This window comes from Dipodomys spectabilis, unplaced genomic scaffold, assembly GCF_019054845.1.
Source record: "Dipodomys spectabilis isolate Male_0828 unplaced genomic scaffold, ASM1905484v1 ptg000042l, whole genome shotgun sequence".
NCBI classification, from domain to species: Eukaryota; Metazoa; Chordata; class Mammalia; order Rodentia; family Heteromyidae; genus Dipodomys; species Dipodomys spectabilis.
This window is the reverse complement of record NW_024870719.1, coordinates 6,182,136-6,201,057: the sequence shown is the minus strand read 5'-3', so window position 1 is coordinate 6,201,057 and position 18,922 is coordinate 6,182,136. Positions and strand designations below refer to the sequence as shown.

The 18,922-nt window shown below is 40.8% G+C and overlaps 1 protein-coding gene across 12 annotated transcripts in view; it reads right to left on the bottom strand.

The window, feature by feature from the left end:
• Mia2 (MIA SH3 domain ER export factor 2) overlaps nt 1-18,922 on the bottom strand; it is a 94,130-nt gene that overhangs the window by 52,232 nt on the left and 22,976 nt on the right. For 8 of the 12 annotated variants that reach the window (XM_042677796.1, XM_042677798.1, XM_042677797.1 and 5 more), the window contains 4 exons: nt 15,371-15,502; nt 12,616-12,637; nt 12,430-12,518; nt 375-446 (listed from right to left, as the gene is read on the bottom strand). In XM_042677796.1, coding sequence (XP_042533730.1) covers nt 375-446; nt 12,430-12,518; nt 12,616-12,637; nt 15,371-15,502 — 315 coding nt within the window. Of the gene's footprint in view, nt 1-374; nt 447-12,269; nt 12,327-12,429; nt 12,519-12,615; nt 12,638-15,370; nt 15,503-18,922 lie in introns of those variants that run through there. The other 4 variants (XM_042677800.1, XM_042677807.1, XM_042677806.1 and 1 more) reach the window with 2 other exon arrangements.

Below are 18,922 nucleotides of genomic sequence, written 5' to 3'. Positions count from 1 at the left end.
GAGTCCAATAAGCTAACAATGCCTCTTTCAGAACACATTAGCAACAAGAACTCAAGGGATTTTTTGCTGCTGTTGGTTTTGTTTGTGCCAGTACTGGGGCTTGCCCACAGGGCCTCCAGCTCTGACTGCTTTTTCTGCTCAAGGTCCAACCTCTATCACTTGAGCTTTACCTCCAGTTCTAAGCTCAAGGTTTTTAAATATTTATGCCAGGAATGTGCTGTTCCCCTCTAACTTGTCTAAGTTTGAACATCCAGAGATGTTTTCACATTTCTTTGACATAGTTAACTTTAAGAAGATATGTTATTTTTAAAGTTTATGTTTACTTAGTAAGGATCTCTTCCCTAGCTGTTTACATTATGCTATTATTTTTTTACCTCCAAACTTTGTGCTTCTGTTGACTCCTTCTCAAAGCTGGGATCCTTTAAAGATGATTCTAAGCCTTCATACTGAAACAAGGCAACACATAAGTGAAAACTACAAATTTCATCCCCAATTTTATACACACAGGTGTTTAAGAAGTCATCTTTACATGTGTTAAGTTTACTTGGATCTATTTAGCTTTAAGTTCCTAATCTAACTAATCTACCAAGCAAAGCCAGGGCTGCCAAAAGGTCACAAGCCACAAGCTTGAGCAACAGAGAGAAGAACTTCGCCCTTTGATGACAGAAACTTCTAAAGCCTGCTTCACATAGCACCTAAGACTGGAACTCATGTCCTCTTCACTTAAAAGAAGTGAAAAGTCATACTCAAAGTTATCCGAAGATTTCCTCATAAAGTATACCTGTGTGAAGTTAGCTATTAATCCCTAAACAAGTAAGATTCTCCTGTGATCCGATTCAATTAGGAGAATGTTATAGTAAATGGCCATCAAAAATTTTCCCTTTTAATTTGTATCATATGACAAAAAAAGCAAGAAAGGAATACAAAATGTTTAAAAGACAGAACAATCATCCACAAATGGCAAGTGAGGATGACAAAGTAAGTATGCAGATACAAGATCTGGAAAGATGCATTTATTATTAAAAGAAAATCTGTCAAAGAAGGAATCCCCAGAGAGGTAAATCAAGCATTTGGCATTAGTTGTTTCCAAAAATAGAAGCTGACCTGGGCTATGGAAAACAAAGCAAAGATTTCAGGTGATCATAAACTGAGGATCCATTAGGTGAAGTGAGCCTAAAAGTTCAGACTTTAAGAACATCATCCGCTGGGCGCTGGTGGCTCACACCTGTAATCCTAGCTACTCAGGAGGCTGAGATCTGAGGATCGCGGTTCAAAGCCAGCCCGGGCAGAAGAGACCGTGAGACTCCTATCTCCAACAAACCACCAGAAAACCGGAAATGGTGCTGTAGCTCAGGTGGTAGAGCGCTCGCCTTGAGCTGAAGAGCTGAGGGACAGTGCCCAGGCCCAGAGTTCAAGCCCTACGACCGACTAAAAAAAAAAAAGAACATCATCCCTATGCTGGGAGGATCATAGTTCAAAACCAACCCAGGCAGGAAAGTCTGTGAGACTCAGTTAACCACTAGAAAACTCCAAGTGGTGCTGTAGCTTTGAGCAAAAGAGCTCAGGGACAGTAACCAGGCCCCAAGTTCAAGTCCCACAACAAACAAAAAGAAAAAGAACAACACTCTCCTGAGTGATGTCTATATCCTACTCCCAATTATCCCAGATACAGCTGAAGTAATAAGGAAGTTGAGATGGAGAAAGCATCCAGATTTGCCATGATGGGCCTAAGAGAAACTGAAAAACCCTTACATAACAAGGCAGTAAGACCAGGGGTGTGTGCACAAGACTCACTAGTAGGACTTGTGTTTGGCTTGCACAAACCCTGGCTTCAATCCTCAGCTCCAGTTTTGTTTTTGTTTTTGTTTTTTTTTATCATGATGTACAGAGGCGTTACAGTTACATAAGTCATCATCCCTTCCCTCACTTTCTCCCAGCTTTTCCTTCCCTTCCCCACCCACAAGTTGTACAGCTCATTTTCAATATAGTGTCCAGTGCTCAGCTCTAATTCTTTTTTTTTTTTTGGGGGGGGGGTCATGGGGCTTGAACTCTGGGCTTGAGCGCTATCCCTCAGCTCTTCAGCTCAAGGCAAGCGCTCTACCACTTGAGCCAAAGCGCCACTTCTGGTTTTCTAGTGGTTTATTGCAGATAAGAGTCTTACGGACTTTCCTGCCTGGGCTGGCTTTTGAACAGTGATCCTCAGATCTCAGCCTCCTGAGTAGCTTGGATTGCAGGCATGAGCCACCGGCACCCGACTTTCAGCACTAATTCTTAAAAAATAATTTATTTTATTCTATTTTTGTATTGGTCCTGGGGGTTGAACTTGGCCTGGGCACTATCCCTGAGATGCTTTTTGCTAATGGCTACCACTCCACCACTTGAGCCACAGCACCACTTCTGGCTTTTTCTGAGTAGTTTACTAGAGATAGGAAATCTCATGAGGCTGGGAATGTGGCTTAGTGATAGAGTCGTTGTCTAGCATGCATGAAGCCCTAGGTTCAATTCCTCAGTACCATGTAAACAGAAGAGGCCAGAAAGAGCATTCTGGCTTAAGTGGTAGAATACTAGCCTTGAGCAAAAGAAGCCCAGGGACAGTGCCCAGGCCCTTAGTCTCCTGACTGGGCTGGCTTCAAACCTCAATCATCAGATCTTACCCCAGTAGCTAAGATTACAGGCATGAGCTGGCACCTGGCTTACAAAATAATCGTTAAGGGAGGCAAGAAGATCAAAATGAGGAGAGAATATGACATAAAGATGGATGCAGAGATTAAGGTGATACAGCTACAAGCCAAGGAACACAGAAGCATCTAGAACGTGCAAGGGGTGAGGAAAGAGGTTTTCCCAAGAACCTGCAAAAGCTAACAAACTCTAACCCCTTGGCACATAAACAACGTAACACTGACTTCAAAATTCTGACTTCCAGAAAATCGGGCTATTGTTTTGCACTATTAAATATGAGGTAATTTGTAGTAGTAGCAATAGGAAACTAAATCTAAGAAAAACTGGCTACTTCATAAAAATCTAAACTAGATATAGGCTAATTTTTTTAAATGAAATGTTATTTCCAAGCATCTCAATGCATTATTAAAGTAATCTCACCTCCCAGAAAAAAATCTAAGACCATATGGCTCAGTGTCTGATTCAAACTTTCCAAGAATTTAAAACCAATACTTCTTAAACTCTCCCGAAAAATAGACATAGAGAGAGTATTTATTCTAATCCTAGATACTTGGGAAGTTGAGATCAGGAGGCTGAGACCTGATGATCACGGTTCAAAGCCAGCCCGGAAAGAAAGTCCGTGAGACTTTTACTCCAATTAACCACCAGAAAACTCAAATGGTAGAGCCCTCACCTTGAGCTGAAAAGCTGAGGGACAGCACCCAGGCCCAGAGTTCAAGCTCCAAAACCGACAAAAAAAAAACAGCCCAAGAAGAAAAGTTCATGAGATTCTGTTTCCAAAATGATACTTATAAAGCCAGGCATGAGGTATGGCTCCAGTACAGCACTAGCACTAGCACAAGAAACCAAGCCAAAGGGCTGGGAAGGTGGCTCAGTGGTAGAATGCTTGCCTTGCATGCATGAGGCCCTGGGTTCAATACCTCAGCACCACATAAGCAGAAAAAGCTGGAATTGGTGCTATGGCACTAGCCTTGACCTGAAGAGCAGTTCAGGCCCCATGACCAGCAAAAAAGAAAAAAGAAAGAAAGAAAGAAAGCCAAGGAAGCTCATAATAATTAAATATGGACAATAAAGTTTACTAAAACATAATGTTATATACTTTAAATACACAATAAAATGTACTTTTCAAAAAATATTTCAAGGGCTGGGAAGGTGGCTCAGTGGGAGAGTGCTTGCCTTGCATGCATGAGGCCCTGGGTTCGATTCCTCAGCACCACATAGGCAAAAAGAAAAAAGCCGGAAGTGGCGCTGTGGCTCAAGTGGTAGGGCACTTGCCTTGAGCTGAAGAGCTGAGGAACAGCACCCTGGCCCAGAGTTCAAGCCCCACAACTGACAAAAAAAAAAAAAAAAAAAAAAATATATATATATATATATATATATATATATATATATATATATATATATATATATATATATATATATATATATATATATATATATTTCAAAAACAGCTGGACTCCAGTGGCTCATGCCTGTAATCCTAGCTATCAGGAGGGTGATATCTGAGGATCAAAATTCAAAGCCAGCCCAGGCAAAAAAGTCCAAGAGACTCTTATCTCCAATTAACCAGAAAAAAAGCAAGAAGTGGAGCCATAGTGCAAATGGTAGAGCATTTCCTGAGCAAAAAGCTCAGGAATTGCACGCACCCAGGCCCTGAGTTCAAGCCCCAGGATCATCACCAAAATATTTTTTTTTAATAAAGCAATCTGAATTCCTAATATCTCTAGCCTGGAAGCAACAGAAAATCCTCACTAGAGACAGTATTTACACCATCAGGTTCAAAATTATTTCCACAAGGCTGGGAATGCAGCTCAGAGGTACAGTGTTTCCCTGATACACACACAATGTCCTGGGCCCAATCTCCAGAACCTTGGAGGGTCTTTAAAAAAAAAAGAAGGAAAAATCTTTATAAGTTTTATTATATGTTATACTATCACTGACACTTAAAATAATCTGGTATTCAAGAAGACAGACTAACCAAAGACAAAACATGAGCAACAGAAATAAGCCAATGAATAATGCTCATGACAGAGTGCTTAGACAGACACTAAAGTTACATCACTTCATATGTAAAAGGAACTAGAAAAAAAACAACAACACAGCATTTTACCTGGGGAGGTGGGGGGGAGAGGAACGACTAAAAAAGAACCACAATAAAACTCTAAAAAGTCAACTGAAACAAGCAGTAAGTTAAACTAAGATCCCAATACTGGCTTAACAGACATTAGACAAAAACAAAGACAATCAGTAATATGGCAATCAGATCAGAAGAAAATACACAGACTGAAGTATGGGCAAATAGGAAGATAGGAAGTTCAGATAACATAAGAAGACATATGTGGTACAATTTAGTTAAAATATACTCATGAAGAGTGCTAGGAAGAAAAAGGAGGCAAAAACAACACTGAAAAAAATAAGGATCAAGCATTCCAAACCAACTCAATACATTAAGAAACATTAAGAGGGCTGGGAAGGTGGCTCAGTGGTAGAGCGCTTGCCTTGCATGCATGAGGCCCTGGGTTCGATTCCTCAGCACCACATAGGCAAAAAGAAAAAAGTCGGAAGTGGCGCTGTGGCTCAAGTGATAGGGCGCTAGCCTTGAGCTGAAGAGCTGAGGGATAGTGCCCAGGCCCAGAGTTCAGGCTCTACAACTGGACCCAAAAAAAAAAAAAAAAATTAAGAACACCAGAGGGAAAAGCAGAAGAAATACTTACATCAATGGTAACCCTGCTAAACCAAAGACATAGAAAAACTCAGAAAAACAGTTTCTTATAAAGTCAACATATACTTAATCTAATAATGATTTGCCATTTTCCAATACTAGATATTTACTACAGAGAAATGAACATCCTAGAAAGAAGTAAAATTGTAGAAAAAGGTTCATAATAACTTTGTAACAGCCAAGACCCAGAAATAATATACCAAGGAATGAGTTAACAAAGGATGGTATATTGACACAATACAAACTTACTTGGCAGAAAACAAAAGTACAAAAAATATACAACACAATAAATCTCATAAATACTGAGACCATTCAATGTAGCTTATGCCTATAATGCCAGCTATTTGGGAGGTGGAGCTGAAGGGGATCACGGTACAAGGTCAGCCTAAACAAAAGGTTAGCAAGACCTCATCTCAAACAAGCCAGCCTTGGTGGCTCACACCTGATACCATTTACATAGAAGTCATAGATAGGAGTACTTTGGCCCATGGCTATCTAGGAAAAAAAAAAAAAAAAAAACCCTATCCAAAAAATAACTAGAGCCAAAAAGAGCTAAGTGACAAGAGCACCTGCTTAACAAACATAAGGCCTTAAGTTCAAACCCCAGTACCATATACCACATATACTTACAAACATACATATATACACACACATATATACATAGAGAGAGAGAGACAGACAGAAAATAGTGTGATTTCATTTAATGAAATTCTATAATAGGATTAGTCTATGGTGCCATGATAATTTCATGGGGAAAGGATAGTCTTTCACCAAGTGGTGCTACAAAAACTGGATTTCCATATGCAAAAAAATAAAGCAAGACTTCTACCTTCTACTATACACAAAATACGCTCCAAACAGGTCAAAGACTTCAGCATAAGAGCTAAACTTGTAAAACTTTTGGAAGAAAACATATCTTTGTCATTTTTTGTCAATCACTGCCACTCTGGATTATGTACCTTCTTATATCTAACATCAAAAGCACAAAAACAAAAAAGAAAAATGAAACTGATCATTAAAATTTTAAACTTATATGCTTCAAAAGGTATCATAAAGGGCTGGGAATGTGGCTCAGTGGTAGAGTGCTTGCCTAGCATGCATGAAGCCCTGGGTTTGATTCTATAGTACCACACAGAGAAAAAAAAAAAAAAAGCCAGAAGTGGTGATGTGGCTCAAGTGGTGAGGGCTAGCCTTGAACACTGAGAAGCAAGGACAGTGCCCAGACCCTAAGTTCAAGCCCCAGGACTGGCAAAAAAAAAAAGATATCGTAAAGAGGGTAAGAAGACAACACACAGAATTGAAAGTATTGGAGTACTGGTTAATCATGTAACTGTTTCTATAACAGTTAGAACATAATAATAAAAGACAATCTGGTGGGAAAGCTCTGTAACCTCAGCATTCAAGAAAGCTTTGGCAGCCTGGAATACACAGTGAGATCCTTTCTCAAAAATAAATAAGGGCTGAGATCTGGCACAGCGTGTATAGTGCCTAGAAAGCATGAAGCCTTAAGTTCCATTCCCAATACTCTAAGTGAAGAGGGAAGGGACTGGGGAGAAGGAGGAAAGAGGGAGGATAAGGGAAGAAAGGAGAGAGGGAGAAAGGACTGGGTATGTAGCTCAGTAAAAGTCTGCTTGCCTATCATGTATAAATAAAAAGATGGGTTTGATCCCCAGCATCAAAAGAAAAAAGAAAAAAATTAAGTACATTAAAATGTAAGATTGGGCATGGTGGCTCACCAAGTAATCCCAGCTGCTCAAGAAGCAAAAGACAGGAAGGACTGAGTCAGTACAAGAAATAGTAAGATCCTATCTTAACAAATAAACCAGGCATCGTGGTACAAACTTGTAAATCCCAGGTAGAGAGGCCTAGGTAAGAAGATGAAGATGTGAGACTAGCCCTGGGTAAAAACATGAGAGCCTGGGGCCCTAACTGCAAACCACAGTACTACCAAAACATAAACAACAAAGACTGTTTAAATTAAAAACAGACTAAGAAACTGGAAAAAAAAGAAAAAGAAAAACTCCCTTCAGAGAGGATATATACTCAGCATATTTAAAGAGAGAAATTGGGGAAGAAAAGAGGGGTGGAAAATGAATGGATGGTTGTTCCTGTCTTTAAAGCACAAATCATGAAACCATTTGGGGTCTAATCTCTTCCTCCTCTGAGAAGGCAAAGATGGCTATAAATAGTAATTTTTTCTCAAAAAAACAAAAAACTTACATGAAAAGATGCTTAACATTAGCCATCAAGGAGATGCAAATCGAAACCCCAAGGAGACACTACCTAACACCCAGAAGGGTTATATCATAGACATATAGATAAGGAACAAGTTGAGAGGGTACAGAGAAACAGGACACTCCCAAGCTGCTGGCCGGACGTGAAATGGAGCAGCCATTGTAGGAAAGAGGCAACAGATGCAGCACTCCTCCATACACACCCCAAACAACCCAAAACACGGTCCATACAAAAACTCCTACATGTCCTAAGCAATACTACTTATAAAATCACAAATGGAAATAACACGAAGGCCTATGGCCTGACAGGTGGACATAAACTGTGATGTGAAATAGTATTTGAAAAATAAGTAATTAATTATAACACATGCTGAAGCATGTGTGAAGCCTTACTTTGGGGTGTACACCCAAGAGGGGAATTGCTGTATCTATGTTTAGTGTCAGGCTAAGAAAAAAAGCCAATCACAAAGCATGATATGATTCCACTTATCATGTCTAGATTAAGAAAAGCTATCTTTCTGTTTCTAGACAAACAGGGCTTCAAAATGGTAGAGACTGTGACTGAAGGATGATAGCAAAGGGGTCTAAGGTTTCTTTTTTGTGATAAAAATGCTCAAAAGTTGATTGGTACAATGAATACACAACCCTGTGAAAATACCGAAATCCATTCATTTGCATACTGAGAGCAGGGAGAACAAGATCTTACTAGGTAGCCTAAGCTTACTTTTTTCTTTTTTTTTGGTCTGGTCGTGGGGCCTGAACTCTGGGCCTGGGCGCTGTCCCTCAGCTCTTCAGCTCAAGGCTAGCGCTCTACCACTTGAGCCGCAGCACCACTTCCGGCTTTTTTCTTTTTGCTTATGGGGTGCTGAGGAATCGAACCCAGGGCCTCAGGTATGCAAGGCAAGCACTCTACTACTGAGCCACCTTCCCAGCCCGAGCCTAAGCTTACTTTGAGTTTTATGATCCTCTTGCTTCAGCCTCCTGGATTTTGGAATAACAGATCACTACAATGCCCAGCTCATTTACACACTTTAACTGGGTGCACTATATGGAATGTAAATATATATATATATATATATATATATATATATATATATATATAAACATATATATATGATATATACATATGATAATATGCACATACTTCCCTAAGAATAAACTTATGAAATAATGTGCTAGACTACAAAACAAAAAATGTATAAAACAATAATTTAAAAAACTGAAATGGGGGGGGGAGGATTGTGGGGGGGAGCGGAGGGAGGATGGGAAGGGATGGAAAGGGGAAACAAAGGAGGTGGCTACAATGCTTGATAAGAAATGTACTCATTATCTTGCCCATGTAATTGTAACCCCTCTGTACAGTAGTTTCACAATTTAAAAAAAAAAAACTGAAATGCCAGGCACCAGTGCATGCCTATAATCCTAGCTACTCAGGAGGCTGAGATCTGAGGATCAAGGTTTAAAGCCATCCCAGGCAGGAAAGTCCATGAGACTCTCTCCAATAAACCCCCAGAAAACCAGAAGTGGCACTGTGGCTCAAGTGGTTAGAGCACTCGCCTTGAGCTAAAGAGCTGAGGGACAGCGCCCAGGCCCAGAGTTCAAGCTCCACAACCAAGAAAAAAGAACGAATGAACAAAAGAAAGAAAGAAAGAGGGGCTGGTAAGGTGGCTCAGTGGTAGCCTTGCATGCATGAGGCTGTGGGTTCGATTCCTCAGCACCACATAAGCAAAAAGAAAAAAAGCCAGAAGTGGTGCTGCGGCTCAAGTGGTAGAGCGCTAGCCTTGAGCTGAAGAGCTGAGGGACAGTGCCCAGGCCCAGAGTTCAGGCCCCACGACCGGACCCCCAAAAAAAAAAAAAGAAAGAAAGAAGGAAGAATTAGCCAGGCTCTGATAGTTCACACCTATAAACCTAACTATTCGGAAGAATGAAATCTGTTTTGTTTTGGTTTGATTTTATTTGGGTCCAGTCATGGGCCTGAACTCTGGGCCTGGGTACTGTCCCTCAGCTCTTCAGCTCAAGTTAGTGCTCTACCACTTGAGCCACAGCGCCACTTCCAGCTTTTTTTTCCTGCATATGTGGTGCTGAGGAATCGAACCCAGGGCCTCATGCATGCAAGGCAAGCGCTCTACCACTGAGCCACCTTCCCAGCCCAAGGATGAGATCTGAAGATTGTGGCTCAAAACTAGCTCAGGCAGGAAAGTCTGTAAGACTCTAATCTCCAATTAACCACCAAAAAAATGGAAGTGGCCCTGTGGTCCAAGTGGTAGAGCACTCACCTTAAGCTGAAGAGCTCAGGGACAGTCCCCAGGGACTGAGTTCAAGCACTACAATCAACAAAAAAAAAAAAAAATTTTTTTTTAAATGTACCACACAGTCTATATGTAAGAACTCTACTCTATGAAAATGCCTATTCTCAAGCAGGGTATGGTACTGCATGCCTGTAATCTCTACACAAAGAGGCTGAGGAAGGAAGATCCCAGATTCAAGGATAGACAGACATTTCTTCAGTGAGAGGTCTCTGGTAGAAGTGACAGATAGCTAGGACTTTTCAGGGTCTATGTGTACCACACGAAGATCAAATTGCATATGTTACTGAAAGATAGTCTCTTAGCAAAGATACTGAAGGAACAACAAAGTCAGAGGAGAATAACCAATTGGGTTTGGCCTGTCATATGTAAACTACATAAAGCAAAAACAGTGCAAAACAAGGAAGATACCCAAAACAATCCTAAAGAACAAACCTTGACACTCATACTGTCAGATACCAAGACAGTAAATAAAAACACCTAGCTGGGTGGCTCACACCTGTAATCCTAGCTACCCAGGAGGCTGAAATCTGAAGATCAAGGTTCAAAGCCAGCCCAGGCAGGAAAGTCCATGAGACTTTCAAAAACTCAAAAGTACAACTATGTTAACTCAAGCGGTAGAGCAACAGTCTTAAGAAAAAAAAACTAAAGAACAGTACCTAGGCCCTGAGTGCAAGCCCCAGTATCAGTACCAAAAAAAAAAAAGTAATAGAAATAAAGAAAGAGAAAAGTTGAGTGTGATGTGCACACTTATAATCCCAGCATTATAGAGTCTGAGGCCAGCCTGAGCTACAGTGAGACCCTGTCTCAAAAGGAAGAAAACAAAAAAAGACGATCAGATACAAAGATATTACAGAAACAAACTCACATCATTTAATAATGTGATAGTATACAACCATGGGCAGAGGACAGTCTTTTCAATATGCAGTATCATTTAACTTCATAGCCATATGGAAATGTGAATTTTGCATGCCCTCCTAACTATATCAGCATGGATTCAATTCCAGATGAACCAGAGACTGCTATAGACTCAATCATGGCTCTCACAAATGCCTGGGCTGAAGTGCTAACTTCCAGTACCTCAAAAAGTGAATGCATTTGGAGACAGAAAAGATGATTAAATTGAAATGAGGCTGGTAAGGTGGCTCTAACCTTATGTCCTAAAAAGTGTCTTCCTAAAAAGTGAAAATTTGAACACACAGAGACACCAGGCATGTACTTACACAGAAGAGTCCATGAAAGATATAGCAAGAAAGTAGCCATGCACAGCCCAGGAGAGCCCAAAAGAAGTCAAATTCTCAGACACCTTGAACTTGGGCTACCTTTCTCCCAAACTGAGAAAATTAATACTACTGTTTAAGCCACCTAGCCAGTGGTATTGTGTCCTGGAAGACTTAATAAACTAATAAAAGACTACATTTTGAAACAGAAACAGTAAAACATCTGAAAGGTAACAGACGAGTGTCTTTAAATTCTTGGGTAGGCAAAAAAGTTCATCTAACCAAGAAAAAAAAAGCATTCATCATAAAGAAATAGTGAAGCCAGGCATGGTATAACACGTCTATAATCCCAGCACTGAGAAGGTTGAGGTAGAGGACCTCAAGTTCAAGACCAGCTTGGGCTAGACAGTGAGAATCAGCCTCAAAAATAAAAGGGGGTAGGGGAAAATGCAGTTCAGTGGTCCAATGCTTGCCTAGCAGGTGCAAGGCCCTCGTATGGTCTCCTAAAAAAGTAAACAAACGTTTAAAAATCAAAGACTGATAAACTGTTAAAATTCAGAACATCTGCTTTCCACGTCACCATTTGAAATTTTTTAAAGTAACCAGCCAATGGAAGAGGATATCTTCAAAATATATAGATATAGATAGATAGATATAATAAAGAATTAGGAAAACTCCTACATAATAAAAAAAAAAGTACCCATCCCTTTAAAAAAATATTTGATGGGGCTGGGAAGGTGGCTCAGTGGTAGAGAGCTTGCCTTGCATGCATGAGGCCCTGGGTTCGATTCCTCAGCACCACATAAGCAAAAAAGAAAAAAAGCCAGAAGTGGTGCTGTGTCTCAAGTGGAGAGCGCTAGCCTTGAGCTGAAGAGCTGAGGGACAGCGCCCAGGCTCAGAGTTCAGGACCCATGACCGGACCCATAAATAAATAAATAAATAAATAAATAAATAAATAAATAATATATGAAAAAGATTAGAAACAGTAGCTTTACAAAGGAGTGGCAAAACGGCTAGTAAACATATTTGAAAGTGTTCAACTTCATAGCCAGGGAAACACAAATGAAACCACAGTGAGTAAACCAACAGCACACCCTACCACAAGCGCTGATCCTGAGAGGCTGATTCAGGCAGAGAAGTTGACAAGCAACCAACCTCCTGCACTCTGCAAAGGAAGCATTAGCAGCTGTAAGCTTACACAGGAGCAGGTGTACTAAGAAGTCTAAAGTTCCCTGTCTCAAATAAGATTATTTTCAAAAATCTCTTACCTCTTTCTGAACTATCCTAAATTTTTCAAGGAGTTTACACTTTTCTTCTATCAGTCCAGAAAGCTCTAGGGCAAGCTTTTTTTCTCTTCCTTAAAAAAGAAAAGTCAATATTATCATGAATAAATTATTACATTTTCCAATTATACATCATAGTGATGAATCTAAAGTAGAAAATCACCAGCTTACCTATATAAAGCCGGCTTCTAACCTAAAAGAAAATTTTAACACAAAAGGATTACATTAGAATAAATACATTTTCAAGTAAATCTAATTTCTTTAACTTTTACTCCCAACTTTAAAACAGTAAGTTTCTGATTGACTGTCTTATTATGAATGAGTTAGCCAATGAGAAAAACCCCCATTGAAGATTTCCATTGCATACTATCATACTCAAGGTTCTAATATAACTTCATTGGAAAGACTCCTGCTTAGTTTCATTTAACCTATGTTTACCCAAATATATTTGGCTTTAAGTCAAAGTATTGTTTTGTTATTGTTGTTGGCCGTGGGGCTTGACTTCTAGGCCTGGGCACCGTCCCTCAGCTCTTCAGCTCAAGACAAGCACTCTACCACTTGAGCCACAGTGCCACTCTGGTTTTTGGTGGTTTATTGGAGATAAGAGTCTCACAGACTTTTCCTGCCCTGGCTGGCTTTGAATCGTGATCCTCAGATCCTCAAAGCCTCCTGAACAGCTAGGATTACAGGCATGAGCCACCAGCGCCCAGCAAGTCAAAGTATTTTTAAAAGCCTCTCTAATCATGTCACCATGAACTACAGATCTAAAAGAAAGCTTATGAAACCAAAAACCAAACCTGTTTCTTCTTTGAACTTTCAAATAATGAAGGGGGCAGAGTGGTAAATTCACTTGTAAGAGATTAGCATGAGACAGCATAACCAAGTAGAAAAGACAAAAAAAAAATTTAAGTCACATGCAGAATGTATACATGACTAGATGTATTTCTGAGACAAACTGTCACAAATACACAGAGACGTAGGTAAGAAGGGCCACAGCAACACTGTATACCACAGTAAAGGCCTGGAAACAACCCACATGTCAAAGGTCAAAAAATATATAGAGATAGGTCTGGGAATGTGGCTTAGTGGCAGAGTGCTTGCCTAGTAAGCATAAAGCCCTAGGTTCCATTCTTCAGTACAAAATAAACAGAAAAAGCCAGAAGTGGCTCTGTGGCTCTCAAGTGGTAGAGTATTAGTGTTGAACACAGAGAGGCTCAGGGGACAGTGTCTAGTCCCTGAGTTCAAGCCCTAGGTCTGACAAAAAATATAGATAAAGAGATAGATGATAGATAGATAGATAGATAGATAGATAGATAGATAGATAGATAGATAGATATGAAACTATAGTATATATATATATATATATATATTTTTTTTTTTTTTTTTTTTTTTTGGTCATGAGGCTTGAACTCTTGGCTTGGGCGCTGTCCTTGCACTCTTCAGCTCAAGACAAGTGCTCTACCGCTTGAACCACAACGCTCTTCTGGTTTTCTAGTGGTTTATTGGAGATAAGAGTCTCTTGGCCTTTCCTGGGGGCTGGCTTTGAACCATGATCCTCAGATCTCAGGCTCCCGAGTAGCTAGGATTACAGGCGTGAGCCACCAGTGCCCAGCCTATAGTATATTTTATAACAAAATATTCTAGAGCAATCAAAACAGAAAGAAATGACAGCTTTATTCAAAATATGGATGAAGGGGCCAGGCACTGGTGGCTCATGCCTATAATACTAACTACTGAGGAGGCTGAGATCTGAGGATCACGGTTCAAAGTCAGCCTAGGCAGGAAAGTCTTCGAGACTCTAATCTCCAATTAATCACCTGAAAATCGGAAGTGATGCTGTAGGTCAAGTGACAAGAGTACTCACCTTTAGCTGAAGAGGTGAGGGACAGCACCCAGGCCCAGAGTTCAAGCCCCATGACCGACCCCCCCCCCCCAAAAAAAAAAAAAAAAAAAAATATATATATATATATATATATGAATGAATCTTAACAGCACAGGATGGAATTTTAAAAACATAGCATTCCAAACTAAAATTATATACTATTCTTTGAAAGGATATGACTCTCCCTCCCCCTACATCTTTAAAGACATGGGAAGAAGGAGTACAAGATTCTAAAGAAAGTGACCTCTTCAGAGGTCATGAGTGGTCTTTAGAGGATAACAGAGAGGCGGGGATGAACTGAGGGAAGACCAACTATATGTAATAATAGTCAATTTTTTTTAATTCCAAAAAAATTTGGATACACTTACAGATATTTAAAAGCAAACATAAATCAAAAAGGAAAAAATAAACTCAAGACAAAAAAAATATATCGTTAAATGACTACTCCTTTGTACAACAACTATATATATATAAAGATGTATATCTATAGCTATCAGATATATCAGATATCTATATATCAGATATATATATCTATATATCTCTATATATCAGATAGAAACATAGACATATAGAGATATAGACATATCCATATATAGATAGAGATATACATAGATAGATATGAAAACAAGAAATGGAGAATTTTAGTATTAATATAGGATAGTTCCAAAAAGAAATTCTCTTAAAATTTTTGCTCAGAAAAATTCCTCTGAGAGGCTGGGAAGGTGGCTCAGTGGTAGAGCACTTGCCTTGCATGCCTAAGGCCCTGGGTTCGATTCCTCAGCACCACATAAAGAAAAATAAGAGCCGGAAATGGCACTGTGGCTCAAGTGGTAGAGTGTTGGCCTTGAGCTGAAGAGCTGAGGGACAGCATCAAGGCCCAGAGTTCAGGCCCCATGACTAGACCCCCCCCAAAAAAAAAAAAATTCCTCTGAATCCATGTTCAGTTGCTAATTTCTTTCCTTAAAATAACAAGTATGTCTCTCCTATTACTGGCTCAGTCCAAAGATAAAAAGAACATTATCTTAATATATGTTGGTAACTTACCGATCGAAAACTTCTCCATAAAAACAAGGCAACAGCAAAAAATCCACCAAAAGCTACACAGATGACCAACTCCCACGGGAAGCCATAGGGGTTTGGGCCTGGTCTCATATCTTCAGGCAATGCTGCCACAACCTTGGAGACAAAGACACTTGTTACCTATAAGAAATGCACCTCACTGAGACAACTCAGGGAAAGATTAGATTTTCCAAGAAGATATAGCCTGAAAACAATCAGGGATAACCATAGTCATATAACAAAGCAGATGAATCTCAAATAACAAATAGGCTAAAAAAGAAATCAGAAAAACAACACCCTCAAAAAAACCTTAAATACTTGAAAAGAAATGTAACCAATGAGATGAAAGGGCTCTATTATGAAAACTATAAAGCCTTGGACTAGGAAGGTGGCTCAGTGGTAGAGCGCTTGCCCTGCATGCATGAGGCCCTGGGTTCGATTCCTCAGCACCACATAAACAGAAAAACACAGAAGTGGCTCTATGGCTTAAATGGTAGAGTTCTGGCCTTGAGCTGAAGAGCTGAAGGACAGCACCCAGGCCCAGAGTTCAAGTCTCACCACCGTGAAAAAAAAAAAAAAGTAGATAAAGCCTTCAATAACAAAAACAGCCTTGAAGAGTATACTTCATCAGAATATGTTTTTGTTTTGAGTTTTTCTGTTTGTTTGTCATACCTGGAGCTTGACCTTAGGGCCTCAGTGCTATTCCTTAATTTTACCACCACCCCCACATCCTCACCCCCTCAAGGCTAGCACTCTACCATTTTGAGCCACAGCACAACTTCCAGCTTTTTGGTAGTTAATTGGAGATAAAGAGTCTCACAGATTTTTCCAGAATAGGCTGGCTTTGAACTGTGATCCTCAAATCTCAGCCTCCTGGAGCAGTTATAGGCATGAGCCACCAGCACCTGGCCTGGTCTAATTTTTTAATCTGAATCTCTTTTTTTTTTTTTTTTTTTGCCAGTCCTGGGCACTGTTCCTGAGCATCTTTTGCTTGAGGCAAGTGCTGTACCACTTAAGCCACAGCACCACTTCTGGCTTTTTCTGTTTATGTGGTACTGAGGAATGGAACCCCTGGCTTCATGCATGTTAGGTAAGCACTCTACCACTAAGCCACATTCACAGCCCATCCTTCCTCTTTCTTTAAGTTAGTTTAGGTAAAGGTTTGCCAACTTTTATTTTTTGCAAAGAACCAACTTCTGGACATATATTCGAAGGAATTTAACAAAACATACAATATACATACCTACCCAAGCATCTTTATTTACAGCAGCACTATTCACAGTAGCAAAGCTACAGAATCAACCCAGGTGTCCACTAAACAATGAATAAATTAAATGTAACACATATACACAATAGGGTACTGTTCAAAATAAAGGAGAATGAAATGTATCATTTGCAAAGGAATCCATGGAACTAGAAATCATGCAAAGTGAAATAAAGTAGCTAATAGCATTTACAACCCAAATGTCCATCAGCTATGACATGAAAGTAGTATATTAGCACAACATAAAAAGGAATGAAACACTGTTACATGCTCAAATATGGATGAACCTTGAGAACATGCTGAAGAAGCCATAACAACAACAACAAAAAAAATAGAACTGTATTCACAGGAAATGTGCAGGATAAACTTTAACAGAAACAAAAGGTCAAGTGCAGAGATGGGGGTAGGGGAGAAGCTACTAATAAGTACTAAGTTTCTCTGTAGAGATGACAAAAATATGGTAATTGCGCAAAATAGTGAATATATGAAAAATCACTTAACTAAACTCTACATCACAGGATAAAATTTATGTTACATGGATGTATCCCAATATAATTAAAAATTAACATCAGAGCAATGTTATGCTATCCTAGTAGTACCCAGGCCAAAATGTTAGGGCAGTGGCATTTAAGGGTAAATCACCATGTAAGTGAAAATACTGTTGGACGAGACAAAATTCTGCAAAATTTAACTCCTCTCTATGTCTCTCTCCATGGGCAGTCTTACAAAAAAAAAAAAAAAATACTGGGGCCAAGAATGTAGCTTGATGGTAGAGTGCTTGCCTAGGGTGCATGAGGCTCTGGGTTGGATTTCTTGATACCACATCAACAAAAAGTAAATAAAATAAATATTCCACTGTACTGCCTAGAACTTTCAAAAAAAAAAATACAGATTGTTGTTTTTGATGTAGGGAAATATATACATTCTGGAATTACCTCTAAGCCACAATATGCTTCTCTTCCTAAAAACTCCATCAGTGAAAGAATTGTCAAGCCCTCCCTCCCCTCCCTTTCTCTTCCTCTTCCTCTGCCTCTTCTTCCTCTCTCTCTGTTTCTCTCTGTCTCTCTCTCTCACTCTCCCCCCCCACGCCCCTCAACTCACCATTCCTAGCTTATTTTCTGGTCTTACGACTCTACGACTTATTTCTCCTTCACCTCACATTTAATCTTCAGGAAGCTCCATCTGAACCCTAAGTCTTACCCACTGAAAGCCTATGTTAATAGCTCTCCAGCACCCTGCAGAGACACTCGGATCCTGCTTGTCTCCAGTTGAGCACCATCTTATCCTCAAAAGTGGCCCGACTCCTGGACCTGCAGACACTGTCACCTGTCTCTTCCACTCCAGCTATTGGCTCAGTCAAGAAAAATCAAATCTCTCCCTCCCCCTCACTTTATGATGTGTGCTTCAGTAAACTACCGCGGACCAATGTCTTGCCCTCTTTCCAAATGATCAAGACTGTATCTTAGTTCCCTTAAAATCTCCCTGGAGCTGTCCCTCCCATTCACATGTATGCGTTCAGACACCTGTGAACACACACGCACGCACGCGTGAACATACACATACGTGGGCGAACAGCACCCTTCGATTCCCATGGCAAGAAGATAATCGTAACCGTCTCTAGCCTTTTGGACAATCATAATGTAACGTAATGTACCGCTGTGCGGGAGGTGATATGCGCAGAGGGCTTCCAGGTGATCGGTGCGCGTCCTTTCGCACACGTGTTCCCCGCTCGCTCGGCTCAGGCAGCCGGTGTGGAACAGCCATGGGAACGCCCCGCAGGCATGTCCACAGCCGTCACTGCAAACACGCGTGAGACCAAGAGCCGCGGTCCGCGACCTCATCAGAAATGGGGCAACTTTCTACCAACACGCTCTTTACGCGGACGGGAGCGCGTGCGTTACCGAGACGCGACCCGAGGCCAGGACGTCTCACCGGGAAGAGAAAGAAAGAAAGAAAGGCGCTGAAAGCCCATCCCGCCCAGGCTCGGGGGTTGCTTCCCCCCCGACCTCAAGTTCCCTCCATGCCGGCGCGTGAAAGTCGTTTCCCGGGACGGGTCCCCGAGCGCCCCGCAGGCGAGCCGGGCCCCGCGGGTCCCCGGAGCCAGGCTTCCCCACACACACAGCCGGACGCGAGCGATCCTCCCCATTCGGGTGACCCGGAGGCGTTCGCGACACCTCGGCGAAGTCCACCCAGCAGAGGTTCTCTTCAGCGGGTTCCGGCCCCCTAACCTGTCCGCCGCAGCCCCGGCGCCCCGCGGCAGGTGCGGGTAGACT